A 13,397-nucleotide genomic window follows, 5' to 3' on the forward strand; every position below is an offset into this window, starting at 1 on the left:
TACTTACCGAAAGTGGTCCAAGGAGGGGGAAACCTATGAACCGCTAGTGAGTAGTTGGACAACCACGGCTCATCGATGCTCAAGGTGAGCGAAGGCTTTCCCGGATGGTACGTGGCAACAGAAGGGGCGACTGTGGCACAACTCGCCAGTAATCGGAATGCTAGAGATGGGCGTAATGTGTCGCAACACACAGTACATTGAACCCTTCTGAAAATGGGGCTGCATAGCCACAGGCCACTCTGAGTGCCCATGCTAACCACGGTTCACTGGCGACGGAGCCTACAATGGGCGTGTGAGCATCGAAACTGGACCTTGTATGATTGGAAGAAGGTTATCTAGTCCAATGAATCACATTTCTTGTTGCACCATGTGGATGGCTGGGTACATGTGCATTGTTTACCTGGGGAAGTGATTGTGCCTGGATGCACCATGGGATGAAAACAAACCAGTGGTGGCGGTGGCATGCTTTGGGCGACTTTCTGCTGGGATAACCTGGGTCCAGTCATCCATGTGCTGGGCACTCTGACATCTACCACCTACCTAAACATCATTGCTGACTGGGTACACCCTTTCATGGTAGTGGTCTTCCCCTCTGGTGGTGCTGTCCTTCAGCAGGATAATGTGCCATGCCACACCACCCGGATTGTTTGAGACTGGTTCGCAGAACATGAGGAAGACTTCCAGGTATTTCCCTGGTCTCCAAATTCCCCAGACATCAGTCCCTTTGAGCATCTGTGGTTTGTGTTGGAACAGCAACTCCGATCTGCGGCATCTCAACCACGGACCTTACAGGAGTTAAAGGATCTGCTGTTTATGTGTTGGTACCAGATAATACAAGACACATTTAGAAATCTTGTAGCATCCATGCCTCGCCAGGTACGAGCTGTTTTGGCTGCACATGGAGGACCACATCATATTAGGTAGGTGGTCATAATGTTTTGGCTCATCAGTGTATACTGAGTTGGCTATGCATTAGCAACCCCCCCCCCCTATGTAGGAATGGACTAGTCTGTGATTCTAATGGCTCATAGTTGGGAACTGATATAAGTTAGTAGTTCACACACACGGCAATCAGTTTTTGAGGAAGAATGGGTAGGAGTTGAGATATCTCTGACTTCGAACGTGGAACGACTGTGGAGGCAAGACATTGAGAGTATCTCAACAACAGCCAACATAGATAAGTGCTCCTGTTCTGTGGTCTCATGTCTTCTGGGACTGGCTAAAGATTAATCAGAAAACCAGCCAAAGGTGACAAAGATAGCCACATGTGATTGACACTCGTAGTGAGTTGTGCATCTCAACTTGTAACACAGCAGAGAAGCAGTGGCCCAACTAATCACCCAGTACAATGTAGGATATCAGTATTCACATGGACTATTCACTGGACATTAGCTTGTATATAGGCTATGGCAGCCGATGGCTATCACAGGTAACCATTCTCACTATGAGACAACACAAGACCTGCACCTTGCATGGGCACTTAGCACCAATGGTGGACCACCAACATGTGGAAATCTGTCGCCTGGTCTGATGAATCTTGTTTACAACTCTATCATGCTGATGGGTGTACCCACATTTGAAGAAATCAGTGCAAGAATATGGCACACTGGATGCATTGTTGGTGTTTGACAGGCTGGAGGCAGTGGTGTTATGGTTTGAGGACTGTTTTTATGGCATTCCCTGCTTTCTGTGATCACCATTAATCAATGGCTTGATAAGAAAAGTTACCTTTGTATCACTCCCAATTATGTCCATCCCTTCACGATTGTGTATCTAGACAATTCTAGCATCTATCAGCAAGATAACATGCCCTGCCACAATGACCTGCAGGTTGCTAACTGGTTTCAGGAATATGACAATGAATTCTCTGTCCTCCTGGAGCTACCCAACTCACCCGATCTCAAATTGAGCAACACATGGCTAGTACTACCACAGCCCCCCCCCCCTGCAATACCTTGTGGAGTGCATGCCAAGATGTGTGCACGCTGTGGAGCAAAACCTTTACCCCCAGAAGGCATTGGCTAGGTGTTGCTAATGCACAGCCAACTCATTTTAAACTAGTCTGCAATCAAGTCACAAAGGAGGTTGGGTAAGTTAAGGCAGATGAGAAGTTTCTGGAAAAGAATGCAAAGATAAGCAGCAAACATGTCTTTATTTATGTAAACACTGGAAGGAAGAGGATCATATTCATCCACTAGTTTAACTGAATAGGCATTTTGCATCTACATTCACACTAGAGAAATTTTTAAGAGATAGGGATTCTAGAAGTGTTGAAGCTAAACATAAACAATTTAGTTAATGTATGTGTACTACATTTCAGGAACAAATGCAGTGTGTTACATTTCAGGCATATTTGATTTTTTTCTTAAATTAAATAAATGACTCTTTTTCTTTTTCAATAATTAATAGAAACTAGCTGTATCTGTTGCGAAAATTTCGCAATTGGTAGCAGAGTTTTTCTAGTTGGCCTAAAGAAATGTAGTCCATGTTTTGTCATGAGTAGGTAAGCCAGTACACGTTGAATCCTTTCTCATTTCTTGTATCTGAGGAAACTTATAAATTTTCTTTTCTTTCGCCATATTTCCGATTATCAAAATGTGCACATTTTGTAACAATTTCACCCATACAAAATGTAGTACAATCTCTATAATACTTCCTTGAAAACAACTTTTTTAAATTCTTGTGCCCTTCTTTCTGGTAGCCTTATCCTAACAAGTTGGAATGATCTGACCCAAGACATTGTTACATACAGTTGGCTGTGACTAAATACCAGAGTTAGTAAGCGAAATTCTAACTCTATCAAACTCTATTTGCCCTTGACTTTTATTTATAGTCATCGCAAAAGCCAACAAAATAGGAAAATGGCAAAGTCGAATCGGATGGAGTCAAATCTACATGTGGTAAACATTTAGATTTGACTCCATCCGATTTTCCTTTAGCTTCTCCTGTTATTATTTCTAGATCCAAACAATTTTGATGCATAACTTTGACTATAAGTCTCGTACCATTGATCAATCCTTCTGAAATTGCCATATTCTGCAGTGAAATAAAATGATCCCTGACTTAAAATGTAAGGCTTGACAATGAACATAGCTTTCACTAAGTAAGCTAATACTGTAACATATTAAATCTTTTGGATCCTTAAATGCACATTTCAGACCGATCCTGAACGCATTTGCAGGTGTATGAAAATGTGTGTTTCTTCTTTGTCGCAAGGCGATCCTGAATGCATGTGCTGCCCTTGTGGTGTAGCGGGGCTAAGGTAGGCAGCACTAGTAGAGAAAACTGGCCCATTTCGTAAAATAATACTATTCGGAATTTTTATATTTTCCCATTTTTCTGAACACCTAGAAAGAAATATCTTCAATTTGAGACCAATTTCAGTCCAATCGGCTAGGCCTATCATTCACAATGTCGATGGCACCTCCGTAGCCAGGTGGGCAGGAGCAGCAGCGTGTAGCACATGCTTCTTGATTAGACCGGGGGGGGGGGTTGAGCCCGTGAGCCACCAAATACGGAGGATGCGGAAAGGTCAGGGAATGACCACAGCATATCCCCGGAGCAATATGGCCTTAGTTGCTAATGCTCCTAAAAACTAAATAACAACAACACAATGGCCATCTCAAGAAAACAGCTACCATATTAATATATACACTGTGCTGCCACTTTATTAGGTACACCTACCTAGTAGCGTGTTGAGCTTCCTTTAGCCTTCAAAACAGCCTGGCTTCATCTAGGCATGGATTGAACAAGGTGCTGAAAATGTTGTGCAGGAATGGAGTACCATGTAGATGTGAGTATGCCACACAGTTCCTTGAGATTCGACGGAGGTGTAGGCCTGCAGAGAACAGCCCTTTCCAGCTCATCCCAAAGATATTCAATAGGATTGAGATCTGTGGACTGAGCAGACCACTGCAGCAAAGAAAAGCCATTGTTATATTCCTGGAACCATGCACCGGCACATTATCCTGCTGGAAGTAACCATCTGACTGAGGATAAACTGTCAACATGAACGGATGCACTTGGTCAGCAACGATGTTTAGGTACAATGTGGCATTCAGATGTGAATCTATGGCTATCAATGGACCCGACGTGTGCCAAGAAAACATTCCCCACACCATAACACTGCCCCCACCACCTTGCACAGTAGTCGTCAGACATGATGGGTCCATGGATTCATGTTGTTTTCGCCAAATTCTGAGCCTTCCATCAACATGATGCACCAGGAACTTCAACTCGTCACACCAAGCAACTGTTTTCCAATTCTTGATAGTCCAGTGCTGATATTGCTGTGCCCACAGGAGACGTGCTCTCTTCTCCTTCATTGATAACAAAGGTACGCTATGTGGCTATCGGCTGTTGTAGCCCATTTGCGACAAAGTGCGACTGATGGTCCATTGCGATATTTTGTCGCACATCACGTCAAATACACCTAGGTTGTATTTGACGTGATGTCGACATTGTGGCCCGTCTGTTTGCTTGTACGATTTTAGCCATCCTCCTCTGACCTCTTTCATCAACAAGCGATTTTCTTCCAAAGGAGTGTCGTTGAGAGGATGTTTTCTGTTCCTTGCACCATTCTTGATACACTCTTGAAACTGTGATGCATGAAAAGTTCAGTGCTCCTGTTTCAGAGATGCTTTGTCCAGCATGTCTTGCACCTACTACCATGCCACGTTCGAAGTCCGTTAGAACACTCCTTTTCCTCATTCTTGCTACTGTTTGTATGCTTAACTGATACTAGAAAGGTTGTTCTGCTGCATTTATATCCACAACTATGGTCATGTGACTTGCAACGTTGTTTAGCATTAGTAGAGGCATATGATGATGCAAGAAAGCAAGCTTAGGCAGCATCAGCCAAAAAAAAAAAAAAAAAACACTTCCACTTCACCCCTCCGTTCGTTCGAAATACCTGTACAGCTGACCCCTTAAATTTATTTAGGCTATCAACTTCCAAAACAAGGGATGGAAGTCTGTTCCACCGACCAACCACCCGTTGGCTAAAGGAAAATTTCCGCACATCTGTCCTACATCTGACTTTCCTCAATTTGAATTTATGTCCTCTCAGGTGATTATTCTGAGCAAGAGGAAGAATCCATCAGCATTGAGCATGCTCAAACCATTCAAGGCTTTATACACCTTTATCAGATCACCTCACCGGTGCCTAGTCTCCAGACACTGTAATTTGCAAAACTTAAGCCTTTCTTCGTAAGAGCAACCCTTTGTTCCATTCACTAATCTTGTTGCCCTTCTCTGTACTTGTTGCAGCAGCAGCTCTACATCCTTCTTGAAATGAGGCCTCCAGACCTGTATACAGTACTCAAGGTGTGGCCTGACAATTGCCTTATACAAGGGAATAATCACCTCCTTATCCCTGCTAGAAAAATTCCTGTATATCATTGACAAGACACCATGAGCTACTCTTGCCGCCCATCTGCACTGCTCAGAGAACTTCATATCTGGCTGAACAATTACCCCCAGGTCCTTTTCATTCTCTACCACTATCAGTGTAGTACCACAGAGTTGATACGTTGCTCTGGGGTTGCTGTTTCCCATGTGTAGTACTTTACATTTGTCAATGTTAAACTTCATTTGCCACCTCTCAGCCCATCTGCTCAACCTTTCCAGATCCTGTTGCAGCAACATAGCGTCAGTAGTGTGCTTAACAACCCTGCCAACCTTTGTATCATCTGCAAACTTGGACATTAAGCTTGATATACCATCATCAATATTATTTATAAATACAGAAAACAATAATGGACCCAACACTGAACCCTGAGGGACTCCACTAATAACATTAGTCCACGATGAACAGTGTCCATTGATTACCACTCTCTGTCTTCTCCCCTCAACCACGCCTTTATCCATAGCAGCAATTTGCCTCCAATGCCACACCTCCAATTTGTGCAGCAGTCTTCCATGTGCAAGTAACAAAAGCCTTTCTAAGATCTAAATATATAATATCAAAGTTATTCCCTGCATCCAGTTCTTTTGTGACTGCATCATAGTATCCAATCAAATTGGCTCTCATAATTGTGGCTAAGGGTTTGCTTACTTCCTTTGCTGCCTCCTTTAATATAACTGGATAGATCCCATCCACCCCAGGTGCCTTTCTTGTATTTATCTTCAATAATTTCTCCTCCACTTTACTCTCAGTTATTACAAGATTATCTAGCTTACTGCCAGAGTTGAATACTCTGACATTCCCCTCGCTGAATAACTTCCTCATGTGTGAATGTCAATGCAAAATATTCATTTAGTTTGTTAGCTGCCTGAGAAGGATCATCAGCAGTTGAACCATCGATATCAAGTGGACCAATCTGATTCATCCCCTTCCTTCTAGAGTTTACATAAGTAAAGAACTCTTTGCTGTTTTTCTTTGCATCCTTTGCCAAAGATTTCTTGTAATCTGCCTTCGCCTGCCTAACCTCGTTTGTTGTGGGACAGACCATTTTTGTGCACAGCAGGGGTGTACCTAATAAAGTGGCAGCAGAGTGTAGATGAAAAGTAAATATAATTACCTCCTTATCAATTAATTACTAAGATTATAACTTAATAAAAACTTACCAAAACTTTGTTTTGTTTGTATTCTCTAAACTTAGCCATTTAGTTTAATTACAACTGTGTAATATTTATTAATCTCCTCCCATATTACTCTTTTTTTTTTTCCTAAGTTTCTTTTCCCTGTATACATTTATCTTTTCACATGTGACATCACATTCATGAGTCTCGTATAGTGATACAAGCGAAGTGTGCACAGACTGTCTACAGCTAACAATCCTGAATTAAAACTACTTTTAAAATATGAATTTATTTCTTTTTTTTCATACAAATTATATTGAAAAAAGAAATAATAATTTCTGAATTTTTATTCGGTCCAATTTTAATGAAATTTGGTTTGGCTTGATAAATATTTTTAATAAGACCAAATACAAAATTTCATGAAAATCCACCCACAGGGAGTCCCTCTGTTATATGAGGTCGGATGAACATGGTGAAGACAATGGAAGCTTAGCATATTATATATATATATATATATATGCTTAAGACAGGCAGCAAAAGAGGTAAGCACGCCTTTAGCCATAATTATGAAAGTGTTCTTTGATTCAGGAGAGTACTCTATAGCCTGGAGGTATGTGAATGTATCCACAAATTTCAAAAAGAGATCAAAGAATGGCATGAGTAATTAAAGAACTTACAATATCATGTCCAGTTGAGAATAGTATGTAATACAAATTTAAGTGAGCTAACTTTTCACGTTTTGCAATAATGAGGTTTGTAGTAACAAGGTCCCTCAAACGTGTCAAAATTTTATCTTTTTTTTTTTTTTTTTTCTAGTACATACTATATATCTAAGAATAATAATAAATAATAATGATATCAAAAATAAATGAAAAAATAAATTAATTTAAATTAATAAAATAAAATAATAAAAATAAAAACTAATAAAAACAAAATCCACGTCTAACAATACAGTAATAAGGATAACACATTTTTTAAAAATTTTATTTTATTTGTAACATAAACTAGGAGAAAAGCAATTAATGGAAATGAAAATGTTGTACAGTATACTGAAATGGCAGAATTCATGGGATCCCGGTTTCTTGGCCAATGCGACACTGTCACCCCTCTCACTAGTGTACGAACCCACCGCTTGGCAGATGAATATGTACACTGCATTCATATAGGTTGTAATTCGATGTCAGTGTTGTTAAACGTTGTAAGTTAACCGACTTTGAAAGAGGGTTGATAGTGGGTGCCTGATGCATGGGTCACTCTGTTGCAGAAGTGGTATAGAAATTGCACTATCCCCATTCAACAGTGTCAAGTGCATTGGGAATATGCCATTCCCAGAATAATATCTCATTGTGGACAGTACTGTGGGTGGAAAAAAAAAAAGGTGGTGGATGAACGTGGCTGTTGACGTCTGTCTCACATTGTTTAAGTTAACCAGAGAGTGACAGTGGCACAAATCACTGCTGACTTCAAAAAGGGAGGTGCCAGAAATATCTCCACCAAGACCATCAGGCGATCATTAGCCACAATAGGTTATGGGAACTGCCGACTCACCAGAATCCCATTGCTAACACCACTACATGGGACTCTACGCCTCAGCTGGGCAAAAGAACATCGGCACTGGATCTTGGATGATTGGAGATGGATCTCCTGGTCTGATGAGTCCCGTTTCCAGTTATTTTGAGCGGAAGGGAGGGTGTGTATCTGGTGGAAACCACACAAAACTATGCACCTGTCATGTCAACAAAGAACTGTTCAAGCAGGTGGACGGTCGGTAATGGTCTGGGGTGTGTTCAACTGGAACACATTGGGAACTCTAGTACATCTAGATGCATTTCTGAACAGTCCAGGTTACGTGTCCATCCTTGCAGACCATCTGCATCCCTTCATGATCATCGTGCACCTACAGGACAATGGACTATTCCAGCAGGACATTGTGCCTTCCCACAGAGCCGTGGTGACTAGAACATGGTACGAAGAGCATTCCACAGATTTTACCACCATGGAATGGCTTCCCCATTCATCGGATATGAACCCTGTGGAAAGGCCTGTTTGAGCTTTGGATCCTCCACCCAGGAATGCGACAGAATTATGGACCGTGGTGCAGCAAGCATGGATGGAAATACCTGTGGGAATGCTTTCATGAACTAGTGGACTCAATGCCTCGCTGTGTGACTGCCATTATCTCGGCCTACCTATTACTAGGTAGGTATCGCATGATTTCTGTCCACTCAGTGTATATATTTAGTTATATACAATATTTTAGTATCACAGTTAAAAGAATTAGTCTTAATATAAAAGGAAACATACAAACCATTAACTTTTAATAAATTAATCTAATTTAAAGAAAGAATCCATTGTTGTTTGCACAGTGTTTTAACTACAGTACAGACATTATCAAATGCAATAGTTGTTTCTTTATCAATGTAACTGCAGACCAATACATTCACTATCATGCTGAATGCATTTTCGGCATCTTTTTTAGATGTCAGTGTATGTGCTTTTTCACTTTCGCTGTCGCTGGTAACAATAAATCATAGTGTTGCTTGGTGCTCAGCAGTTCTTCTGATGTTGGCGTCACTGTGGTAGCAACTTCATCATCCACCTTCACAAACTCTTCAAATTCGCCAACAAAATCCATATGCTCCTTCAAATTCCCCATTCCTCAATGTTGCTATTTCATTCGTCTACTGGACTTTGTTTTTCGATGATATTTTCTTCAAAGCCACTCTTTCTGAAGCAGTTTATTACACTTGATGTAATACTGTCCCAGTCAGTAACAAGATTACAGATAGCATCCAAGACATTCCAATTTGTTCCCTCCTATATTGTGGATCAAGTATCTTATCATGCAGGCTCTATATGCTCTCTTGAGGTTAAAAATAATGCCTTGATCCAGTGGCTGCATAAAACCGTGGTGTTGGGAGGTAAAAACAACAGCACTATCATCAACTTAAGTGTCTTGGCGGAATGTGCTGTACGATGATCTAGAATCATCAGAATGTTCCTTTTTTTTTTTTCTGAAGCCATTCTTCTGTCCACTTTTGATAACCAAGACTGAAAAATTTTGACCTTAAGCCAAGCACTTCTATTGGTTCATAATCATAGGGAACTTGTTTAAAACATCTTGGCTTAGAAAACTTACCAATCACAAGTGGGTGTAGTTTTGTACTGCCATCTGAATTGCATCATAATAGACCAGTGAGTCTCTGTTTACTTAATTTTCCACCTTGACATGACTTTCCTTGAACAGCAAATGTTTTGTTTGGCAGAAAATTATAAAATAAACCTGTCTCGTCAAGATTAAAAATATCTTTTGCCTCATTTTTCAAGAATGGACAGTACAGAACACAACCAGTCTGTAGTCTCATCTTTGTTGACTAATCCAGACTCATCACAAACATTTTGCAAAACTAAGTTATTCCTGTTTTGAAATTCTTTGGAGCCAGCCACTGCTGCATTTCAAGTTGCTAATTCCATGTGCTGAACTAGATAATTTGCCTTTTCTTGCAAAATCGGACCTAATATTGGCAAATTAGATGCATGCATTTGTTGGTACTACTCTAAAAGTTTTTTTCCAAGCTCCTCGTGTTTTGCACCACGAATTCTTTTCCTGTTTTTTATTGCTGCTCTGGTGTCATGCCCTTCCCCAAGTTGTTTTTTCCAGTTTTTCAGTATTGTAGATAAAGTAGGAAATGGGATGTATTCCTTTGCAATGTCTGTTTTTTGTTTTGTTCCATCCTATTAGCCTCTTGTATAATTTTCAGTTTAATTTCCATGCTTAATTCTGTCTGTTTACGTTTCATTGCCATAACACTGGACGCCTTCGTAGCCAGGTGGGCAGGAGCAGCAGTGCGTAGCACATGCTTCTTGATTAGACCGGGGTTCAAGCCCATGCCTACCAAATACGGAGGATGCGGAAAGGTCAGGGAATGACTACCGCATATCCCCGGAGCAATATGGCCTTAGTTGCTAATGCTCCTAAAAACCAAATAACTAACTACAGGCAGTTCCCGGGTTTGAGTTTTTTTTTTTTTTTTCCAAGTATCAAGTATCAACAAAATTGAAAATATGAACATTAATTGCAGAAAATGAATGTTAAACATTCATAAATACCACATTTCAAACCACGCATGTAGCTATACAATACAGTGTACCACGCTTTATGATATTAATCTGTTACCATCGCATCATGAAAATATTGTAATGTGAACCCAATAACATGTGGTTTTTTGATAATTTGTTCCACGACCTTGAAAGTTGAAATTTTCACTATATAACTCTAAAAGGTCGCTTTTATAATGTAAATTGTATTAGTTACCAATTCAAATCATTAAAATTCAGTATACTTTCGTTATCATATGTTCTGTTATAAGAACCAGTGATATTTTTCTAAAGCACATTTCTGGAGATCACGACCATAAAACAATTTGCACTTTTCAGTTTATTGGGCTTTTCTGTTACTGCAAGCAGTTATAAACAGATAGTAAATTCCATGTTATTGCATTTGAGAAAATACTGATAGCTGGAATTGTTTGGTTTTTTTACATTGGTGAAACATGTTTCCCGTTTACTGAAATCTTCAATTGTATAAAAAACAAATAAATTTTCAAAATCTTCTCTTTATTCTTTTTTTTTTTTTAAGCTTTGTAAATTTGTTACTACATGCAAATCGTGTTAGTTGCAATTTGTGTGTTTCATTAAAAAATGCTTATGCATGCTATTGGATGTTTGTTTGTTATTTGGTTTTTAGGAGCATTAGTATGCAGTGGTCATTCCCTGACCTTTCCGCATCCTCCGTATTTGGTGGTGATGGGCTCGAACCCATCACCACGGTCTAATCAAGAAGCGTGTGCTGTGCACTGCTGCTCCTTCCCACCTGGCTACGGCGGCGCCTATGCTATTGGAAGTTATAAAGAAAAGAGAAGAGGAAACAAATTATCTTGGAAACAAACGCCTCAAGACAGACTCCTTGTGCAACAAACCAACAATGAGTGCTGAGCCAATAATGAGTGATCGATGAGTATGCATTTAGTAGACGATTGGTTGGTTGGTTCTTCGGTTTTATTGGCGCATTAGCAACTAAGGCTATAATGCGGCAAAACCAGATGATATTTAAAAATTTTAATTTCACTGACTTTTACTTAGGTCTCCATGTCAAGATATAAAATAACAAAGGTATAAAATGTAAAAAAGATGAATCAATAAAGAAATAACCTATAAATTTTAAATACAAGTAAAAATCTTTATTGATTTAAAATAGCCAAAAACAGCAGACACATTGTCATTGTCTGTTCTGACTGAGTGTATACGGCTCAGTCAGATGATTAAAAGCCTTAAAACGGGTATTGCTAAAATCTGGACAGTCAACTAAAATGTATCTAATTGATAAAATTGTGCCACAGGACTCACACATAGGAGGGTTATCCGCCCTCAGCAAAAACGAATGAGTCAAATGACTATGTCCTGTGTGGGTCCGGGCATTTAGTAGACGATGAAGAATAAACATTCTTTAACATTTGTAAGTCATAAAGAATTTCTCTATTATTATAATTTGCTTGATTTTACAGGCTATGTTTTCATTTCTTTCAATAAATCAATCATTGTTTAAACATAAACTAATTAGCTAACTAATTTCATTGTTGATAACGTAACCCCTATTTTTAACATTATATGTCTATGGGAAATAAATTCCCGCTTTACGAGTTTTCGCTTTATGAGTGCGTGCTAGGAATGAATTAACTTGTAAAGTCGGGAACTACCTCTATAGGCAACTTATTTTGAATATAATTTTTAATGAAATGCATAACTGATAATACTATAAACGTGATCTTATCAAATCTTTTCTTAAAGCCTTTCATATATCTCTCTGATAGCCCAGTAGAGTACCATATATATATTTTTTTTCAATTCTAGCCATTAGTACGCCAAGTGAATCTTAGTACTTGGCCAGTTCCAGAAGTAGCAAGTCCTCAGAGCCATCCTGCTATATGGGACTTGGGGTTTGGATCAGGAACAGTGAATGATCTCATAGTAGACAACCATATTACTCATAATCGGGGACTATTAGCTAACCATCTGCCATTTGATAATGTGAAGTATAAATTTCAGACAAAAAAATATCTTCAGAACAAGACTATTGGATGGTCTTTGGACTCCATGGTAAGTTTTATGCATATTTAAAAAAAAAAAAAATGTTTTGAGTTTTTATGTTCATAGAAAGATATTAGAATTAAAGGATGATAAAATTTTTGATAAAAGATAAAATGGCTGTTTCATTCACTATCATATCTAGGTATCATCGTATGGGGGGGAATAATGACCAGGTTTTTAAGTGGTTTTTTTTTTTTTTTTAGATAGACCTAGGAACACTGATACACATGGTTAAGGGGGAATATCCCCCCCCCCCATAAATATGCCCCTGGTTTCATTAAGGACTGTAATTAGGTTTTCTTTAGAAAAGCTAAAATATTTTAGTTAGGTTACTACACAACTTGTAAACTGGCCCTCACAAGTTTGGTAGTTTATGTATATGTCTGACTGTTCATATGATGCTAGATATCATACCACGTGAAGTACTGAATGTGTCAAGGCAGGAATCCAGAAATCCTCTCGTTCACCACCAATTTAAAAAAAAACTTAATAAAGAAATAATTTTTGGAACTATAACTTTAGCTTAGAGAGCTATCCTGTTTTTAAGGCTCTGTTATGCTGTGCCCCCTCCCCCATGGTCAATTGTATGAAGTTCTATGCATTTTTTAATGTCTACAGCAGTTTTGTGTTAAACACTTTACTGCATATATCTCTTTTTATTTATATTCCTAAATGTCACCTGGAGACCTATTCCTTACTTGTAGCTTTGAAGATAGAAAGGCCATTCT

At 39.2% G+C, this 13,397-nt stretch overlaps 1 protein-coding gene across 1 annotated transcript in view; it reads left to right on the forward strand.

Annotated features, from left to right (window-relative positions):
• Nucleotides 1-13,397, forward strand: part of LOC150085557 (uncharacterized) — a 107,260-nt gene that overhangs the window by 79,392 nt on the left and 14,471 nt on the right. The window contains exon 5 of the mRNA XM_090373340.1: nucleotides 12,433-12,678. Within this exon, the coding sequence (XP_090229466.1) occupies nucleotides 12,433-12,678 (246 nt within the window). The remainder of the gene's footprint in view (nucleotides 1-12,432; nucleotides 12,679-13,397) is intronic.

The sequence above is a fragment of the Mastigoproctus giganteus genome, chromosome 5 (assembly GCF_048544385.1).
Source record: "Mastigoproctus giganteus isolate SK-2022 chromosome 5, ASM4854438v1, whole genome shotgun sequence".
Taxonomy (NCBI): Eukaryota; Metazoa; Arthropoda; class Arachnida; order Uropygi; family Thelyphonidae; genus Mastigoproctus; species Mastigoproctus giganteus.